Below are 21,437 nucleotides of genomic sequence, written 5' to 3'. Positions count from 1 at the left end.
GCTCTGGCCCACTGCTCTTGCCAGGCAGGGCAGCTGGCTCCGGCATGGAAAGGGGGCGGGGAGGGGGCAGATAGGTGGTGGGGGCCAGGCTGTTTGGGGGGCACAGCCTTCCCTACCCAGCCCTCCATATAGCCTTGCAACCCCAATGTGGCCCTCAGGCCAAAAAGTTTGCTCACCCCTGTGCTAGTCCCAGTTGGGCTGGGGAGGATGGGACTTCCTCTTCCCCTGCATAGCAGCTGGGGCCAGATCAGACCCATCCCCAGATTTCTCCCCCAGGTGTAGGGGGGGGAGGGGAAGAGTTTGAAAAGCTTCCTGCACCCATCACTCCTCAACTGCAGGGGGAGGGATCCCTGTACAGGGAGCTGCTCCCTCATCTGCCCAACCCCTGGGCATACAGAACCCCTCCTGCCAAACCTCACCCCCCGCCCACATTCAGAACCCTCCCAATAAGCCCCTCTCCCCCTGGACTACCCCGATGAGTCACCGAGCCCTAACCAGCTGCACCTGGATCCCCACTCCCACAGCATCTGGCCCACCACACCCAGACCCCCCCCCACCTCCAGCTGAGCCCCAACCACATTCACCTGGATCCCCCACCATGCAGAGTCCCATTATCATTGCATCCAGAACCCCCCAACAAGTCCCTGTGCATCCAGATCCCCTCCACCCCCAGATCCCCCACTGAGCTGCCCACACCTGGACTCCCCCCCCCACCACACACACACTAAGCCCCTCCACACTCGGATCCTGCCTGCCCACACCTGGTGCACCTGACACAGAGGGGCAGGGCCTTGTGGTGCTTCTGGGGCGGCCTTGTCATTGCGCTGTGTCAGGGTTGATTAACAAGAGGTGTTTCAGGATTATTATTGAAGTATACAAAAACATGGTTCACCTCACCGCTGAGTTTGTGTCCCGGGGGTGGGGGGAACTGCACAGTCACCTCCCATCTCTGTGCAGCCAGTGGCCTGTGCTCCCCAATGCCATGCTGGTGCCTCCACATTTATTTGACAAATAAAATTTGCAGAATTTTAAAATATGGTGCGCAGAATGCCCTCAGGAGTAATTTGTACACCACCTTGGTGTTTTGAAGTATCTGGCTTTATAGAAACGCTAGCTTAGATATTTTTAGAGTTTAAAATGTATTGGTACTAACTTTTCTCACCTGGATGTCTGTCTGATTTCCGTTAACTACTATGATGCAGGATAACTGAGAGACACAATATTGTACCAGTAAACATATTTAAAACTCTAAAAAGTTGCACTTATTTTCTAGAGCGTGGTATAAACAGAGTATGGGTAATATGGTCATTCCAAACTAGTGACAATAAAACATTATATTCTATTACACCATCACATGTACATTTTATATATAAATCCCATACTACACTTACCACATACACCTTTTACAAAGTAAACTGTATACAAAGTGTGGATAGTGTTACCTGTAAAAGTCTGTCATATGGCTTCAAACCACCTAGATCCCCAGGTCCAGCTGGTCTAATGTTTTTAACATACACGCCTTTTTCCAACAAACCATCTGAGACACTGAATCCAAAGTCCTCTACGTCTGACTCCTTGTACAAAGTTACCTGTTGAAATAATTTAGAGATAACAAAAGCAAATGATTTTTCCGCATTTCTGTATTGCTGTATACTGTCACAGGTTTTTCTCTCAATGTTTATTTCATACTAGAATGATCATTTGCCTATTATTTTGCATTTCTAATTTGGAATGTCATTTGTGAAGACTTCTTTGTAAAACTGTTAGGAGGGTATTAATATGCTTTTGTATACTTCAGTAATAATCCTGAATCACCTCTTGTTAATCAACTTTTTTACCCTGTCTTAGCCTTTTTCTGTTTATTTCTCTCATCTTATTCTCTGATTGCCCAGATCATTAGATACATGAATTAGAATGCTTTGCTAATCGGTTTTTGTTATGTACTCAGCACCTTTAAGATGTAATACTTGGGTGTTGGCTAAATAAATGTGTGTTGTCACTTGTTTTGATAGGTTTTTAACTATCCCTCTATTATTAACTTCAAGAAATTCAGTGTGAGTGATTAATGGAAGAGACCACGATATCAGCTGAGCTTGATTTTAAGCTTCAGGTTTCCAGCTTCTGGTCTGAGCGTTGTTAACAAAGAGTTTGTTTTTAGGGGTCCTGATAGGAAAGTCTGGTGTCAAGCAATAGAATGAACAACATTGCATTAGCATTCAGCTTTATATTGATTCTTCTGTAGCTTCCACGGCAATAACTCCTATTGGCCAGGTTAATAGTATCATTGGCAAGTTCCATCCCAGCATGTTTGGCCAGATGCTAGTCTCAGTTGTATAAGGCCTAATATCAGGGACAAAAGTGTGCTATAGGAGCTAAAATGGGATCTTTATCAAGGTATAGCTGAGATTGCCCCAGTCAGAAAGGCCACGGGATAGTCAGTGATGGGAGAGTATCCAAAATGTAAGAACAAAAGCTTGTAGAATTAAGTATTTTGGGGGAAAGGAAAAAATTGAAGGTTTCTCTGGAGTCCTGAAGAGGGCCCATTTTACCCTGCATTGTGGTCATCATTCTTCTGATTGAGGCAGACTCAATGTGACTTCCTGTAGGGTATATCTTGCTGTGCAGAAAGGTTGTGTTTTTTCAATCATGACATCTCAGTTTAGCTATCTTAATATGATTGAAAAGCCCCACTGAGATGCACAATAACACGTGAAACCATGTTACCTACCCATGTTGCAGCCTAGGCTCTTCTCTTGAGTTCTTCGTTGAGTGCTTGCACATGTCCATTCTAATGTAGGGGTGTGTGCGCCTCAAGCACAGGTGCCAGAATTTTTTCCCTTCGTGGTATCCGTTGGGTCAGCTCCAGCACCCTCTGGTGCTGCACGTTCATAGCACTGGTATAAAGGGCCCTGCCGATCCCGCGCCCTCTCAGTTCCTTCTTACTGCCCATGACGATTGCTGGAACTACTCTCATTTCTCAGACAAACTTCCCAGTGGCTTTCTCCGTTATTTCTCTTCTTTCCAGTGTATATAGTTGTTATAGTAGTGATAGTTTTTTGTAGTTGTTAGATGCCTTTGCGCTTAGTTAGCGAGGTTCATCCGCTCCCTGGTGCCAGGGCATGCCTCGGTCACCGGGCTTAAAGTCCTGCACTTCCTGTGGCAAGTTGATGCCATTGAGCGACTTGCAATCAAGTTGTCTCAAGTGCTTGGAGGAATCTCTTTGAAAAGACTGCTGCCATAGCTGCAAGGACTTCAAACCTCGCACCAAGAGGCCCGGGAAGTGAGACTGAATGTCCTTCTCATGGAGGCAGCTTTAAGACCTGCTTCTGAGCTATGCTCACACTCTGCACCAAGCATCTCAGTTTCAAGGCGGAGCACTCCCCCTACTAGTCATGAGTCCCCATCCCTGGTGCCCACTCAACGAGGCTACCATGGACCCAGTGAAGGCGCTGTGGCAGACCCCCACTTCCTACTCTCCCATGGCAAAGCCTATGGAGTGGAAGTACTTCGTAGCAACCAAGGGTTACAAGTTTCTATACTCGCATCCTCCTCCAGGATCCCTGGTGGTAGCAACCGCCAGAGAGAGAGATTGCCAGGGACAACTGGATGCAACACGTAAGTCAAAGGAACTTAAAAAGTTGGACCTGTTCAGCCAGAAGGCCTACTCCACAGGAGGACTACAGCTTTGCATAGCAAGCAAGCAGGTTCTGCTGCGCCACTGACTTCAATATGTGGGAGGCTATATAAAAGTTCGAGTTCTCCCTGACCGAGGAGGGGAAAAACAGTTGCAAGAGCCACCTTACAGGCAGCTTCTGGATGCAGCTGATTCTGCAGCCAGATCTATGGCCACAGCAGTGACCGTGCACAGAAGCTCATGGTTGCCGTTGTCAGGTTTTCCCCAAGAGGTACAACAAACCCTCCAAGATCTCCCTTTTGAAGGGTCCATGCTCTTTTGGGAGCAAACCAATGCTAGGCTCCATGGGTTTAAGGACTTTGTGACCTTGAAATCCCAGGGGCTATATACTTCAGCAGTATCGAGGAAGAATTACAAGCCCCAGCAGATTGTCTGTTACTTTGCCCAGCCAGCCAGGACCAGCAGAGGCAGAAAAGCAGGCATAGACCTCCTTCGCCGGCCTCAGCAGGGCCGATGCACATCGCCTCCAGACTCTCAGCTCGAAACACCTCATTTTGATTAGATGCTTGAGGTCGACATCTCAATCCTCACAATATCAAATCCATTTACTCAGTTTTCAAACCACCTGTCCCACTTCTTCAGTGCCTGCACCCACATTACTTCAGACTGTTGGGTTCTTAGCTCAATAGAAGTGGGATATACCTTCCAGTTTTTGTCTACCCCGCCTTACCCTCTTCCCCCCCAGACCCTTTTCACAAGCAAATGAAAGGAGGTCCAATCCCTCCTTCAGGTGGGAGCCATAGAAGAGATTCCACATCACTATTCCCATTACTTCCTAATCCCGAAACCCAAGGATGTTCTCAGATGTATTCTAGATCTGTGTGGTTTCAACCACTATCTCAAGAACTTAAAGTTGCACATGCTCCCTAGCTTCCACCATTCCCTCCTAGATCTGGAGGATTGGAATGCTGACCTCAATTTAAAGGATGCATACTTCCACATATCAATTTTCCAAGGCCAGAGAAGGTTCCTAAGATTCGTCGTGAACCAGGTACGTTACCAGTTTTCAGTGCTCCCATTTGGCCTGTTGGCTACCTCACAGGTTTTCACCAAATGTATAGCCGTAGTTTCAGCTTTTCTCAGGAAACAGGGAATGTACATCTTCCAGTACCTCAACGACTGGCTAGTCAAAGGCCAGTCCAGAGCTTAGGTGGAATCCAACATCCATCTCATCCAATTGACCTTCTTGGCTCTAGGCCTACTGATAAACACACAGAAATCCACCCTTATCTCAGTGCAGAGGACAGAGTTCATAGGTGTGGATTTCGACTCCATCCAGGCTTCTGGAAGACCAGTTTTGGGCAATTCAGTCTTGATAAGATCCCTCCACACTCATCCAATCACAACAGCTCGAAAATGTCCGAGTCTTCTGGGTCACATGGCATCATGCACTTACACAGTTTAACACGTGAGACTGTGTCTCAGACCTCTCCAAGCCTGGCTGGACACAGTATGTTTACCTTTGTGGCATCATCTGGACTGGCGTTCACCATCCCTGCTCAAGTCCCCAGTTCACTGACTTGGTGGCTGAACCACCGTGTGGTCTGTGTGATAATGCCCTTTTTGCGGCCCCCAACCATCGATGTCTCTAATCTCTGATGTGTCAGCGCTGGGCTGGAGAGCCCAATTAGGGTCCTTCAGGACTCAGCTCCTCTGGGGACCATAGACCTTATCTCTTGATATCAATGTCAGAGAGCTCAGGGCAGTCCATCCTCTTAGACTGCTCCTGCTGCCGCTACACTCGGACCTGATCTCCCACGATCACAGTTGGTACTCCACCTGAACCTCCGCTCTCTTCATTTGACAGCCTGTAAGCTCCATAGCTGAATCTTGAGGAGCAACTTTGCTCGGAGCAAGTCTGTAGAGTCCTGCTAGGCAGTAGAAAACCACTTACCTTGCAAAATGGGAGTGATTCTCCATCTTGTCCTCCCAGTGCGGAGTTCTGCCCAGGCAATCCTCATTGCAATTCATATTGGAGTATCTTTTGCTTCTGAAATAACAGGGTTTGGTTGTGTCTTCAGTCACCTAGCAGCCATTTCAGCATTCCATCCCTGGGTTGGCAACCAGTCTGTCTTTTTGCACAAGATGGTTATCCGTTTTCTTAAAGGCCTGGAGAGATTAGACCACCAGGTAAGCGAGTCGATTCCTCTCTGGAATCTAAATCTCATCTTGTGAAAGCTTACTGGTCCGCTGTTCGAGCCGCTGGCAATATGCTCATTAGTGCAGCTCTCCTGGCCTTAGTGGCCATCACGTGGGCCAGAAGGGTTTTGGAGATCTGTGCCCTCACATCGGAACCCCCGTAAATGATCTTCTTCAAGGATACGGTGCAGTCAAGCAGTCTTTCTACCAGCTGCAAGTGAACAGAGAGGAACAGCACCTACACTCCGTGGATGTTAGATGTGTCCTGGCATTCTGCATACAAAGAACCAAACTGTTTTGCAGATCAACCCATCTCCACCCAGAGGATTTCACCCTGGATTACATTATGCATGTTACAAGCTGGCCGGTGTTCCGCCTCCAGCTAACCTGACTGCTCATTCCACAAGATCGCAAGCCTCCTTGGCCGCCTTCCTAGCTCAAGTCCTTATTCAGTACATCTACAGGGCAGTAACCTGGTCTTTGGTGCACAGATTCTCGATGCACTATGCCATCACATAGCAGGCCTGAAACGATGCCAATTTCAGCCGCACAGTCTTGCAGTCAGCTTCTTCTTGAATTCCAAACCCACCTCCCATATAACTGCTTGGGAGTAGACTACATTGGAATGGACATACGCAAGCACTCGAAGAAGAAAAACTGTTACTAACCTTTCTGTAACTGTTGTTCTTTGAGATGTGTTGCACAGACCCACCCTCTGTCTCCTCTTATTGGAGTCAGACAATAAGAAACTGAGGGGGGTGCAGGGTCGGCAGGGCTCTTTATACTGGCGCTATGAGTGCGCAGTACTAGAGGGCTCTGGAGCCAACACGACGGATACTACTAAGGGTAAAAATTCTAGTAACTGTGCTCGGGGCATGCACACCTACATTGGAATGGACATGTGCAACCCATCTAGAAGAACAACAGTTACAGAAGGTTAGTAACTTTTTTTTTTATGCTGCATCTTAATGGGTCTTTTTAAATGGTCCTCAGCTAACTCAACTGAGATATCATGATTGAAAAAAACCACACATTCTTTTTGCCCTCAAGCCACAGGCTTAGAGACCATCTCCTCCCTTCCCTCACTCTCCTGCAGGGAAGTACACTACTACAGGACCAGCACAAAATCTCAACTAAAGCCTAAAATATTTTTCTTTTGCAGTGAAGTATACCCTTTTGCCCTTCATCATTGTGTAAGATGTGATCTTAAATCTTCCAGATAAAGGTACAGTAGGAAATATAGTACTAAATACTACAAATAATTCTGTTCCTCCACTCGTATCATTACTTATCACACCTCAGATTTCACAGACAGCAGGAGTAGTGGAAAGGCATTTCAGGTATTGCTAAATGTATAGTCTGATTAAGAATAAAACAGATTTAGTATGTACTGACAACTTGATATATAAGGAGGAGTCCCGAAAACTCCTCCAGAAATCTGTTATTGACAGACTTTTGGTTGTTATATGGCAGTTATGTCTGATTGTTTTGATCTCAAGTATATTTCCAGCTGTTATTAGCACTAAGCCATTCTAGCAAGGCTAGAAAATAAAGGAAGAAAATATTTTTCAGACAGATTTTTTTGTGTACATTTTCTGGTAAGAAGAAAATAATTAGTGCTGGACCAAGACATGTTCTCTTTAAATGAGCTCCCTTCTCTCCACTCCACATGAAACATTACTATCCCTTTGTAGTGAACTGCTCATCTGAGAAATCTTCACACAAATTCAATGTAAAAAAAATGCATTGCAGGGTCCCACACCAGTTGAAACTCAAAAATGCCTTATAGTGTTCCAGAAAAGATGGTACAGTCTTTGAAGGCAGCTCTTTTCCTTTCAGGAGCTAAAGTGGAACCAAATCCCTCCTTTGATTAGCAAGTGAGAATTAGCACAGAGAACACACACACATTCTGTTCTATAGGTCTGTAGGAATTTCCATACTGGATCAGGGCAGGGTTCTTCTAGTCCAGTATCCTGCCTCTGACAGTGGCCAGCACCAGATGCTTCAGAGGAATGTGCTAGAAACCTCACTGTGTAACATTCCGCCCATTTGGATAGCTCCTTCCCAACTCTGCATGAGAATTTATATCCCTTATGATTTTTTTATCCTACCTAACTGTTGGCGCTCTCCATAGCCTATGTTCCTCATTATGCTAACAGGACACCCCTACTATATCAAAATAGCCAAAGAACAGGAAATCTTAACTTCCTTGTAACAGAAACTGACTGTTTTTGGGTATGTTTAGGTCCGTAGAAGAACCAATTTCAGGTGTTGATTTGATTGCTTATAGCTAAATGAACTAACTGCTGAGCAAAAAAACCCAACACATTCCACACAGTGATATAAGGTGTGGCAACTAACAGTGTAAAGGTGCTGCTCCCTGTACTATATTTGTAATTGGGGATTGAATAGTGAGGGTTTTTTAATCTATTGTGTCTGTTGGTGTTGCTATTTTAGGCCCCTATTCAGGAAAACATTGAAGCAGGTACTTAAGTCTGGTTAACCTTAATGGGACATAAAAACATACCTAAAATTAAGGCAGTGCACTGAATTGGTTCCATAATTTTGAATTTCACAGATTTTTTTTTAAGGCCAGAAGAGGGACTATTAGATCTTCTAGTCTGATCGGTATAACGTGGGTCATAGAATTCCATGCAACTACCCTGTATTGAGCCCAATAACTTGCTTGACTAAAGCACCCCTTTGTGAAAAGCATCTAGTCTTGATTTGAAGGCTTCAAGAGATGGAGAATGCACCACTTCCCTTGGTAGTTTTGTTTCAATGATTAATCATCCTCCTGGTTAAAAAATTGTTTTTTCTAATTTAATTTTTTTCTGGCTTTAATTTCCAGACATTGGTTCTTAGTATGCCGTTCTGTAGTTCAGGAACTCCCAAAATTCTGTGATGGCATTTTTTTGGCTCTTGCATCATACTATCACAGAAATACCAAGGTCAAGACTGCAGTGGCAACATTAGCAAAAGACATGCATGCATCCGATGAAGTGAGCTGTAGCTCACGAAAGCTTATGCTCAAATAAATTTGTTAGTCTCTAAGGTGTCACAAGTACTCCTTTTTCTTTTTGCTAATACCATCGGAATGGATTTTCTTTTTCAAGGATACATCCAACAGAAGGGATTTTGAAGCTTCCTTGGCTACTCTCTGGGCGTCCCCAGCGGTGACCTGCTTTGCAAGAGCCACAGTGACCTGGCTGGATGACCTAACGGCCCTAGACAAGAACTATCCTGACCTCGGGGAACTGGATCAGACAGCAAAAACAGAGATGGCAGCACCATCTCTTAAGAGCTCACTATGACAACAGGCTGTGCTCTGGCCTGATTTGAATCAGGAGACCATGTTTTTAGGACCTGGTATTGAAACCTCCACTGCATCCTCCAGTGAGAGAGGCCATCCTTCACCAACATCCCATCCTCCATTCAGACACTGGCAGTCTCTAGCCGGCAGCTTGGCTGTTGAGAGGGAAGCGCTAATTTCCCTTGGATTATCCTCCAAAGTGATTCTGCTGACCTCCAGAAGAACTTTAATGCTAAAGGCCTATTCTTCCATCTGGGAACAGTACAGTTAATATCAAGAAAACAACAGAAACCCCAAGGACACTGGTATCACAGCTATGCAGGACAGTATAGAAAAGGGACTTCAGCCCAGCACTATATATAAGGTGTCCACCATAAGTGTTTTGCACACAGGGTCCTTGGTCTGTTTAGCTGACAATCCTTAAGTTTGAAGATTTCTTAGAGTGGTCAGAGCAGCTAGATTTGCAGTCAGAACAACCTTTCCTAAGTGGGGCCTGCCACTTGTGCTAAAAGCCCTAACTTCCCACCCTTTGCTGCAGTGACAACACTCACATCATTCTACCTGTCTATCAAAACCTGCTGTTTGGTCACTCTCATGTCTACTAGCTGAGTCTTGGAGTCAGCAGTTCTATCTATCCAGGATCCGTGGTGTTTTTCAATGACAAGATGGTTCTAAGGGTGCTAGGACCTCTTACCAAAAGTGAATTGATCTTTCCATGCTTCATCAGGAACAGTGCTTTCATCATTCTGTCCAAATCCACAGCACCCTACTGAAAAGCTGTGGGATAATCTGGACATAGGCAGAGCACTAAAGATATACCTCAAGCACACTGAACTGACAAAGCTGATCTGTCATCTTATTTGTGTTCTTTGACTCAAAGGGCCAAGGTCTTCCCACTATCCCTGGCAGATAGATTAAATTATGCATTCTGGAGGCATACAAGGCATCAGCCCAACCTAGTCCTGAAGGAAGCAGAGCATGCTCTACAAGATCTCTAGGAAGATAAAGTACAAGATTTTTCTGCACATGGAGGAAGTCTGTAGGGCAGCAATATGGTTGCCCATCAACATATTTATTAAATATTACAAGGTGGACTTTCTGTCCTCTGCAGAGGCCTTCTTTGAAAGGAAAGTAGTGCATGTGGGGACCAAAGAAAACACAACAACAACAACAACAAAATACCCAAACCTGTGCCATTTAGGGATTTACTTCAGAAGGGAGATTTCTCTATTTCAGTCTGTTTCTTTATCTGTCCCTGTTTAATGTTTGCTGCTTGCAACTTCCCCTATGAAGGTTAAAGGATTGGAAAACATGCCTTATAGTGATAGAAGCCACTGCTTAAGCTGACGCTTAATCTGTTTGTTTTATCAAAGAGAAGGTTAAGAGGTGACTTGATCCCAGTCTGTAAGTACGTACATGTGCAACAGAAATTTGGTAATAAAAAGCTCTTCAATCTTGCCAATAGAGGTATAACATGACCAATGACTAGAAGGTGAAGCTAGACAAATTCAGACTAGAAATAAGGTGCATATTTTTAACAATGAGGGTGGTTAATCATTGGAGCAGTTTACCAAGAGTTGTGGTGAATTCTCCATCCCTGGACACTTAAATCAAGATTGGATTGATTTTTTTTTTTTAAAGAGATGCTTCAACTCAAACACAGGTCTTGGACTTGAAGCAGGCATTAATACTGGGAAGTTCTATGGGTCTGGGGTATGCAGAGGCTTGGCAGGATTCAGTTTAAATCAATAGATGTTGGTAAATGTCAATTTCAGGTGACACTGAAATTGATGGGGGTGGGGAATGCATCGGTAACAGTCTGCATGAGAGCAGCCTCCCACTCCCAGCCCATGCACCTGTAGACATCAGGTGTCACTGATCCTACAGCAGCACTGGAAGCCCTCTGCAGCCCTGCTGTCACAGCCCCACTCATTCACCACCTGAGAGTGCCAGTTCTCTGCTCTGCCTTGCCAGGCCTGCACCCTTCCCCACAACTTGCACCTGCTGGGATGAGGTGTCACCGGCCCTGCAGAGAGCCTTCTACAGCCCCACTCTCACGACCCCACTTGCTTGTTCACCAGCCAAAAGTGAGGGGCCAGCCCCAGGCAGGAGCTGTTTAGCAGCAGGGTGGCCTTCCCCCTGGTGGGGGGATCCTCCTCCTCCTTGCAGTCCTGGCTAGGGGTCTCTACTCCATCAGGCCAAGACAACAGCCTCTTTTGCACCTAGTTGTCTTGGGCCCCCTCAGCTATGCAGTTTGCATGCCATTTAGTCTATCGCACATAATTTACAGTTTGTTATTAAGATTACTGTTACTAATCATATTCAAAGACTTTGTGCATTGCTTTTGGAATGACTCTTCTGGAGGGAAGCCGGAGAAGGGGGGGCATAGCCAGCATGGGCTGTGGTGCTATGCTGCACTGCCTCTGAAACTGTGGAGGGGTGGTGAGTAGCCCAACAGTGTTGCTGGAGATGCTGGGCTGCAGAAAGAAAATTATTGGGTAAAAAATTCCTCATTTTCCACTAGGTTAAAGAGCCCTTTAGTAGCTGACATTTTCTTCCTATGCAGGTTCTTTTACACCACAATCAAACTTTAGCTGGCTATAAGGATTCATTCTCATGTACGACAAGTTGCTTTGAGACTTTGGCAGGGATTCTGCTGCTATGAGATGTATTCTTTCACACTGCAGGCTCTTGCTGATTCCATCTAACTTCTCTAGAGACCTCAGGATCTACTGACTATAAAGCATTTGCTTTTTTGCACTGAAGGCTGTTCCTTGTTGTGTCAATATATTTATATTCTTAGCTCTTAATAGAAGTTTAAAAAATAGAGGAAAGAGAATGAGTTTCTCTAAAGAACAAAGTGGCAATATTATTACTATGGACTTGGTGGCCACTAAGTTGTTGAAAGGCAATATTCTGCAGGTAGCTTTCTTTTATGTTGTTCGGGTTATAGGATTTTTTTTCCACCCTGAGATATAATTGGGAATATCTGAAAAATTCCTAGAAAAGATCTGCTGTTGGAAATCTTTTGCTTTGTATTTAAGATTCATTGTGGGCATAACCTTTTTCACCCGGGCAGCTCAGTTGTAGCTTGCTTACTTGTCACTAAACTGGCTTATCTGAAAGGTGCACTATTGTAGATAATAAATATATCACCTAAGCTATTTTGTATTGTTTAAGGGAGTAATTTTGATCACAACTGTTTTGAAGTTTTGACCTTGGTTGAAGATTCATTAGACTTTTAAAATTGCATCAGTAGATCAGGAAAACATAAAATCTGAGATGGAAACATAGGAAATTAAATGTTCACAAATTTTAAGTCGAAACTTATGAAGTCATGAGTCTTTAAAGCAGCATCTGTTTCTATTCTCTTCCCTCCCCCCCCCCCCCCCGGCCCCCTAAGCTCTGGGAAAATGTCTTGATGTTAATTTTTTACATCTAGAGCAGACTGAGTTCAAATTTCTCAACTTGCTTGTAATTTTAGGCAGATGACTATTGAGAAAGTTGAAAAATTATCTGATTGTCAAAGGGACTAGAATAGAGTTGTGTGAAACTTTTTTTTAAAAAGAGTCCCTTTTGCTATATAGAAAAAAGAATCCACATACTTATAATTAATCCCTTGATTGACTAGATACTTGGGTGCTGATGTAGCAATACATTATCCAGCTTAATTAAGAGTTGTTAATTACCATCTAAATTTTTTTTAAAAGAGCTGGAATGACAGTGTTTAGATTCTGATGTGGTTTTCTCATTTAATTTTAATCAATTGCTTAAGAGAACCTCATTGCATGAAAACAATAATACAATGTAATTGTGTATAATTGGTAATGAGCTTTACATTAAGATTTATTTTATGACCTTGATCTTTTTTACACACTCACAAGCTGAGGATAGAGTGGTTCTTGTGACCTTATTCAGAACCTTACAGGGTAAGGGTCTGACTCAGCTGGCCCCTAGGCACTATCGCTATATATGTGTTAAATAATAGTTCTTCTTAACCTGCTGTTTTCTTTTTCCTGCCTTAACAGTGACAAGACCACATATGCATGGCTAAGCAATATAATTAAAACAAATGTCTGTCAACTTACTACAAAGTCTGCAGTGTTAAGCAAGTCAGTCATTCAGTTTTATATGTGGTCAGATAACACACTCATAAAGCTGTATCTCTATTCAGACCCATTTAGGGTTCCAGTCTGAATAGTTTTAGCCACTTCACTTCCTGGACCTCCTCCATCTGCATCATAACTGGATTAGGTTTTGCTTGCATGTGTGTTATAGGAGTGGGCTTTTTCATCAGTACAGTACTACGTTCTTATTCTTTTACAAGTGAAAGTGAATTGACTAAGAGTCCAGTTCTGTTAGCATCATTACCATCACAATCTGGCAAACCCAATGCATGAGACCTCTATCTGCTAATCCTGTTTTGGATTGAAGTTAAGGTGTGAGCACTGATCTACAAGGCATATATGCCCTGATTCAGCAAGGTACGTAGAATGTGAGTAGTCCCATTAAACTCAATGCAAATATTCTTGTGTTTAAGTTAAGCACATGCTAGGCACCTTGATGGACCAGAGACTTAATGGGATGTGTCTAAGTTCCCTCACAGACTGCCTATCCAATCACAATTGTCCAAAACAGATGTGGTTCCACAGGTGTATACAGCTGGCCCAGACTCAGGCGCTTGCCTGCAGTGGGTAGAGCATTTTCAGTGGTAAGATCCTCACTGTAGAATACTGAAAGGCTTTTCTCTGCCATAGCTTGTTCAGATCCAAATACAAGAACCACCTTTTTACCTTCCCCCAGTAACATCATCAACTCACAATTAGAGTGGGTGAAAGCTAAAGAGAAAACAAACACATGTATATATTGGGGGCGGGATGAAAATATTGCCAGTTAGGGAACACTCAGTGCCATCTTTAATTATTGCCTTTTGCTTAGATAGCATTGGGGTGGAAAAACTCAATATGGCTCATTCCTCCAGATCCTGATTCTTCTGTCTTCTATGAATGGAGAAATGTCTATAATGAGTTTGATCTCCTGCTCTGTTCCTAGCTTACTTGGCATGCTAACTCCTGGATCAGTTTCAGTTCTTTTTTGTCAAAGGAAATGAACCATCAGGGAGACTCTGAACCTTATTTACTTTGACTTGAAAAACTCCAACTATAGCCTTATGCAAATACAGAAGGCACAGATGATGGTTCTATTTTCTGTTTCAACATTCCTCCATTGAACACTTAATAAGTACAGCTTACTTCAGGGCTGATTTGTACTTTCCCTCCCTCCCTCCCCTTTATTCGTGATAATGGGGGGAAAAAAGTAGAGCAATACTTTTCCCATCAAAACAAAAGCAACACTGTTGTGACTATAACAAAGGTGTTTTTTTCTAGTAATGTCTTGTTTTATTGCTCTGCTGCATAGCAAAGCCAATAAATATCATCAGTGAAAACCACTGGTTCTGTGTGGAGAATCATTCCTATAATTCTTCTATTTACCCTCAGCATGGTTTGATTAATATATATGGGTAGGAATAGTGAATTTAAGTATGTTACCTAGCACCCAATATTCTATATGTGTCTTATGACCGCATTTTTCAAGCCCAAAAAAGAAAAATCTCTCCCTGGGGAATTTTCATCTTCTGTTGCAATCCAGAACTTTGAGATAAAATATCTCAAATTTTAAAATAACCACTTGGCTGCCCTTTTCCTTTTGTTACCTCACGGCACTTTACAGTAGATTCTTGGGCCAAGGGATTTTACCATTAAAAATATAAATGGCCTCCCCCTTTTTTAAACCGGCTAGTAGTGCCACAAACTTCTGAAACACAGCAAGTGTTTCCTACAAAAACACCTGTTGCTACATGTCAAACATCTTTATGCCAGATGCTATTTTGTTCTGGAATCCAACACTTTTGGCGATTGTGCTACATTCCAACCCTTTGGTGTTCCTTTCCCCACTCCCTTTAAAAGCTGAGAATGTTTCTAGTATATTTTTCTCTCAATAGTATAAATAAAAAGTGATCAGTACCTAGGATCACTGAACTAATGGGTACAATCAGGGCAGAAAGCGAAATCAGCAGGTTCATTGCTACGTAAAATGAAATACATGGAACCAGATTAAGAGAACAGAGAAAATTAATGATTTACAAAAACAAGTGTGACAAAATAAAAAAGGATAGCACGTGATGTGAAGACTAAGGCTTTCGCTGGGTCCCCATTGCCTTGGGTGGACTACATTGCAGGATTCGGTCCTTGGAAGTTTTTACAAAAATACAAGATAAACATTTTAGGAGGGGGATTGACTTGTAAATTTTGAGAGGGGGTGGGATGAGAAAATCTTGGCAGAAGAGGTAGATAGTACTAGGAAACTCAACAACTTAATTTCTGTGCAGAGTAGAAAAACATTCAGTTATTCTATCTCCTTTCAGAGAATGTAAGAGTTACAGCAATAAAAAAATAGCACCTGAAGAGAGAGAAGGATGAAGGACAGGGACTTAGAGGTAGCAAATGGAATCGAACACCCAATAGCAGAAATCTGACTCAGCAGCATGATAAAACAAATTTGTCATTGAAAAGGAGGAAAGGCAGGTTTTTATTCCCTGCAGAAGAAAACAGCCTTTTTGCTTGATGGGAAAAGACCTTAAGGATCCCTTCAATGTAGCTTTATTCTCTGTCTCACATTAACTGGACAGCTGTAAAAAGTACAGTCTTCAAGAATTTTGAAGTCCACCAATCATTTCACATCAAACTGAGAATCAAATGAGCATGTATTAAGCTAACTGATCCCACTGATTGATTACAGTGGCAATTAACTCCTCTTCCAAATAACAGATCCACTGGCAGCTGCTATCTGGGAACATTTAATTTGGTACATGCTAGGGCTGTGAGAGACATGAAGGTTCAGTACAGGAATAGAAACCTGCATGACTGTGTGCAGAGATTAGACGCAAATCAACATGTGCAAATTCTCTATCAGGTTTGAGACTGATGGCTTTTAACCTCTCATGAGGAATTCCTCCATAAACTGGCTCCTTCAGTCAAGGGGAGACCCCCTCCCTCCTTACCTTAGATGTCTCCGAGGGAAGGAAACATCCCAAAGTTTGAGGGGGAATACAGGAGAGTCACTGGATTCCCACCAAAGTTTCACAAACTTCTGGAAACCCTGGTTGCAGTTTGTAGACACATCATACTTTAGGTTCAGTAGAGCAGACTTGAAGTTTATGATGAGTATTTTGCACAGTTTTACCGAAGACTGCCTTCAGCTGCACAGTCACCTTTCTGCCACAGGGCATGTCTATGAATACCTGTCCCGAGGAAATGAAAAGCTAACCTGTTTTATATAAACCACATTTCCTAGACTTTTGCAAACTTAACACCATTAATTTGGCCTTGAATGGGGACTGGGAGTGGCTGGTTCACTACAAAAGCAATTTTCCTGGTATTGACACCTCCTCATCAATTACTGGGAGTGGACCACATCCACCCTGATTGAATTGGCCTTGTCAACACTGGTTCTCCACTTGTAAGGTATCTCCCTTCTTTTCAGGTGCCAGTGTATATATTTATGCCTGTATCTGTAATTTTCACTCCATGCATCTGAAGAAGTGGGTTTTTTACCCACAAAAGCTTATGCCCAAATAAATCTGTTAGTCTTTAAGGTGCCACTGGACTCCTCGTTGTTTTTGTGGATTCAGACTAACGCCTCTGATACTATTTCCTGGACTGAAGATTATTTTATCCCTCTCACAGAAAAGGGATCCCAATGTGTTGAGTGGCAACTGTGAATGTTTAACCTCTGTCCTATAGATTTCAAGTTGGTCTATCAAGTACATGTTAGCCTATGTTAATTTGAAGAAGGAAACAATTAAAACAGTGTAATATGTTGCAAAGCAACTATGGGAGCCACAAGCCATTGTGCATAGTTTTCTAAAGAAATATATTTTCTGCAAATTAAACTTTGTTGTCTTAATAAATACACTGTGCAGAGATGAATGATCACTGTTGTCAAATCAAATTATTAGCAGATTCTCCTTGGAAAAGAGCAGTATCCACTGAGGATATGTTTTAAAAGCGAACAGCAAATGACAATGCATCTTACTCAATTTGTTCCCCCATAAAAATATATCATTAGTGTGTTGCAAGTAGTAATATATACAGCCCCAAAAGCCTGTATATGGGATCATTATGAAAAGTACTTAATATATCACACATAATTAGATTCCCTATGCTGCATGCATTAATCCAAAGCAAGGATTGCTGCTAAAATAAAAATTACAGACCTTGTGTAACTCAACGGGCGTTGGTGACATGATTTCTTTCATTTCCTGTTTAATTTTTCTCAAAACCACAGACTTTCTCCCCACATCTGATGGCAGCGTGTTACTGCGGGTAGCCTGGCTGTAATGTGGCCTCACATTGCTTCTTTCCTGGAAACTGGCTTGTCTTCCCAGTTGGCTGCGAGGCTGTGGATTTTCATGATTCAAGCTCATTGTACTTCCTGACATAATTGTTGCCTACAGCATTAACAAACAGGTTTTGGTTTTTTTTTTAATTTATAACTTGGATTAAAGAAAGGGTTACTTTATAACACTAGGCACAATTCTCTAATCTCTTGTCAAACCAAAATCACTTCAGGGCACAGCAAAAGGCAGGAGGATAGACATACAAACTGGTTGTAAATCACTAAAAAAAAAAAAAAGCCCAACCGTGAGCAAAAGGTTTTCAGATGACATTTTAAACCAAAATGCCAAAGAAAGCATTAAAACTTCTATTTTTATGAAGCCAAACACCCTGAAAGACTGAACAGTACAACTGTTTACTTACACTGAAGATATTTTTAAAATAAAATGACAGCCGAATTCTGGAAAATTAGCTTGCCCTAGAACTTGAACAAAAGAAGGCATTTACTATAGTGGCATATACAGATTACAAGGAAAAATATGTGAGCCGGCAAAGTGTGAAGGCAACCCTAGAACCAGCACTGCCTTTGATGGAGACTAGACACTGCCACAGAACAGCAGATCATTTAGAGTAGCTGCTTGAGAAGAAACCGAATATAATAATCATGCGGTAGCAGTAACTTTCCGAAGTACCACCGGCATATGTGAAGAGATACAAAGCTGTGTCTCCTGCATCAGTTTCATTCTCCCAGGAAGAGTAACCTTCTCACTGGTAATATTGCTGTGGATGCAAAGGGTGAAAACCTGGATCCACTGAAGTCAAAGGCAAAACTCCCACTTCATCCCTAGGGTAGAATAGCTTAATATCAACAAATATCAATATAGAGGAGGAATTGTTTCCTCTGTGTTGTGGAATGTAAAAATCTAATCAGATGCCCTTAGATATTCAGTTTTACTTTCTGCAAGCACTGGGGGTACAGGTTGTAACCACTGTCAGGGCAGGGATTTTGATGAGGAATGGAGTCTCCTCTTAGATTAGGGAAGAAAAGTCACAACTCAAGGGGGCAGAGGATGCAAATAGCCCTCCCCAAATACGGGGAATTGAGAAAAAAATCAGATACGTTTTTGAGTAGAACCACTGGTTCTGGTGATGGATTCTGTGCTGCCCATGTTCCCGTCAGCACCAGCACTGCCTTAATATGTGACAGTACTAGGGTTGTTACAGCTTCCCAACACATTAAGTGTGACTTATGATGCTCCCTTGTGAAACAGCAGCAGCAAGATGACTTGATAAAGTGTATTTCACCTTGCTGTTTGGCTGAAGACCTTGAAATGAGCAATGAGAAGGGAGTCCTAATGAAGGAAGTAGGGACAGTACTTTAAAAACAGACACAGCCCATATTAGCCTTCTGGTGCAAAAAGACATCTTGTCATCCATTGGGAATCCTACTTCTATAATGTTATGTGGACAGATGTCTGTTCAGAATTGCGCTGGCCACACAATTACATATAGTGATAGCAGTAAAGCACTCAACTACAGTTTTGATTTTTAATTTTTAAACCCATAAATGGATGGTCAAAACTGTAAGAATGTCAATTTGTTGAAATATCCATTCCTGTTATCTATTTCCATACCCTTTTACTGTGCTCTGAATAATGAAAATCACAAGAGAACCCTGTGGTACCATGCCATAGATAACCACAGAATTAAACTACCGGTAAACTGACATTAGCTTTTCTCTTAATTTCTCAGTCTTGTAATTACAAGTATTTCAGAATCACATTAAATTAACCGTACATGCAATACGGAAGCCATAAATCTGAGCATGTACAATCATTTAGAACTGCAAAAGTTTCACCCAGTTATGCCATTCACATTCCTTGAGGTTGCTAAGGGACTTCATATGACATAAAAATGAAAATGAGATTTTGCCAGCTTTGGAGCTCAGGAAATTGAAAAGAACATAAAAGAACATATTTTTAGGATTTTCCATTTGACAGCTTTAAAACTGTCAGTATATTCTTAATTGTTCTGATTAAAGAACGTACAGAAAATGTATTACAAATGCAGTTATTGTTTCCTCCTTCCTCCCCCAAAATCATCTGATACAAAGTTAACATGGAGTTCAGATTCGCAATTAACTTCATGGTGCAATGTGAAAATACAACAAATTTTCTTTACTGTGAACATGTCTCATGCTGTTTTTGTTCACAGGGTGACAGATTCCTGTTAAAAACATTTGAGATGCTGTTTTTCTTTTATGTTCATCTTAATCAAAGTAAGTTACGGACCAGAGACAAATTATAACATGCCAAGAAAAAACTTCATAAAGCGGCTCTAAGGAGTGGGATGCACTGCTGCTGGAAAATTCTGGCCACTTAAAAACTCTGCACAAAATGCTGCATGTGTTAGCAGAGCGCACAGCAAAAGCTACAAGACAGGAAGCTTTTGGGTGATCATGTTTATCTACTTTCAACTGCATAATATAACAGAAAATAGCTTTATTTGGGGGAGGGGAGGCAGCTGCACAAGCAAAAATATAAACATAAAGGGTAGGTACCGAGAGAGTCATGTTTCTCAAATACAGACGCCTGTCAGCCTTGTCCTGTGGAAAGGGGTTAAAGCTTTTAAATGAATTTGTGTGATTAATGCAAACTTAAAGAAAAAAGAAGAAGAGAACAGAAAAATGAATGTCAGACAAACAAAAGTTTTACATCTCTATTAGAAAGATTGCGCTACCTCTAGTTCCCTCAGAATTCCTGACTGGCCACAGGTCTCTAAATCCTCCAGTGCCTGAGACCAGAAGTTTTCCTCCTGGTCAGTCTCACTGTTGTCGTGGGCACCTGAAAAGCTGGGTTCACAAAGAGAATTTTAGTCAAATGTACAAACAACACACAGGCTTCACCTTGCAGTGTATCAGATACACAAGTGTCTTGTCACACACAGCAGCGACAACAACAGGATGTCAGTGTTACGCTGAGAGGTACCGGTGACTGCTTGGATCACAAACCTCTGAGATTGGATGTTAATTCACCTTTCAATGAACATAACTGTCAGGAAAAGTTAAATAGAAGCTTACTTAAGACAAAAGGGGGTTGTGAATCTGTCCAGGAGTTTGGACTGAGTGGTAGAGGGCTTTTGCTGAGCATTTTTTGTGTGTGTGTGTGGGGGGGGGAGAGGGTGTACACCTACTCTGTGGACCTGATCTGTGAGACTTGGTGTTTTCAAGCCCATGCCTGAGCGTCCGTCCATACTACACTGTAAACCTGGACTTACAATTGCTAGACCCAGATCTCACAGCTGTGCTAACACATCCCTACTGCGCTACCCACACCTTCAGACTCACGTCTGTGGCTTGAGCTACGTCAACACTGCAAAATGACAGAGCTTAGACATGAGTCACAGTGGGACTTGGGTTCTGACCCACCCCCTTAGCAGGGTCCTGGGACCTGGGGTCTTAAGTGCTTGCTGACCTGAGCAGACTGATTTCTGTGTAGACAGAAGGGGAGCTTGGGCTCAAATATAAGTCAGAGCTTGGGCTTAGTGTGCAGTGTAGACAAGGGAGAACACACAAAAGAGAGAGAGAACAGCAGAGGCAAAAAGCAAGGAAGCCAAGTAGGAGCCTGTCAACACGGTGTGACCCTGGAAAAAGCTAGAGGGAGCTTTTGGGTCTGGTGTTGGGTAAAGAGGCTTAGGGCTGTCAGTTAAGAAACTTCTGCTTTTGTTCTTGGTTCCTCCGATTTTCAGAGAAACAAGACTTTGTGCATTCCTTGTAAATAAACAAGACGACTGCACCAAAAAAGAATACCAGACTCCATCCATTTCTGCTTCCAACTGGAACATCCCCAGAGCTCTGAACTCTGACTAGCTGTTTAGATTAAAAAGGAAAAACATT

At 42.7% G+C, this 21,437-nt stretch overlaps 1 protein-coding gene across 3 annotated transcripts in view; it reads right to left on the bottom strand.

The window, feature by feature from the left end:
* Window positions 1-21,437, bottom strand: part of GRIP1 (glutamate receptor interacting protein 1) — a 564,631-nt gene that overhangs the window by 2,783 nt on the left and 540,411 nt on the right. For 2 of the 3 annotated variants that reach the window (XM_074942091.1, XM_074942093.1), the window contains 3 exons: window positions 20,282-20,393; window positions 17,422-17,655; window positions 1,443-1,589 (listed from right to left, as the gene is read on the bottom strand). In XM_074942091.1, coding sequence (XP_074798192.1) covers window positions 1,443-1,589; window positions 17,422-17,655; window positions 20,282-20,393 — 493 coding nt within the window. Of the gene's footprint in view, window positions 1-1,442; window positions 1,590-17,421; window positions 17,656-20,102; window positions 20,148-20,281; window positions 20,394-21,437 lie in introns of all 3 variants that reach the window. The other variant, XM_074942092.1, reaches the window with a different exon arrangement.

Source organism: Natator depressus, chromosome 1 (genome assembly GCF_965152275.1).
Source record: "Natator depressus isolate rNatDep1 chromosome 1, rNatDep2.hap1, whole genome shotgun sequence".
Classification (NCBI taxonomy): Eukaryota; Metazoa; Chordata; order Testudines; family Cheloniidae; genus Natator; species Natator depressus.
Note: the sequence above shows the minus strand (reverse complement) of the source record. Positions and strands in the feature narration are given on the sequence as shown.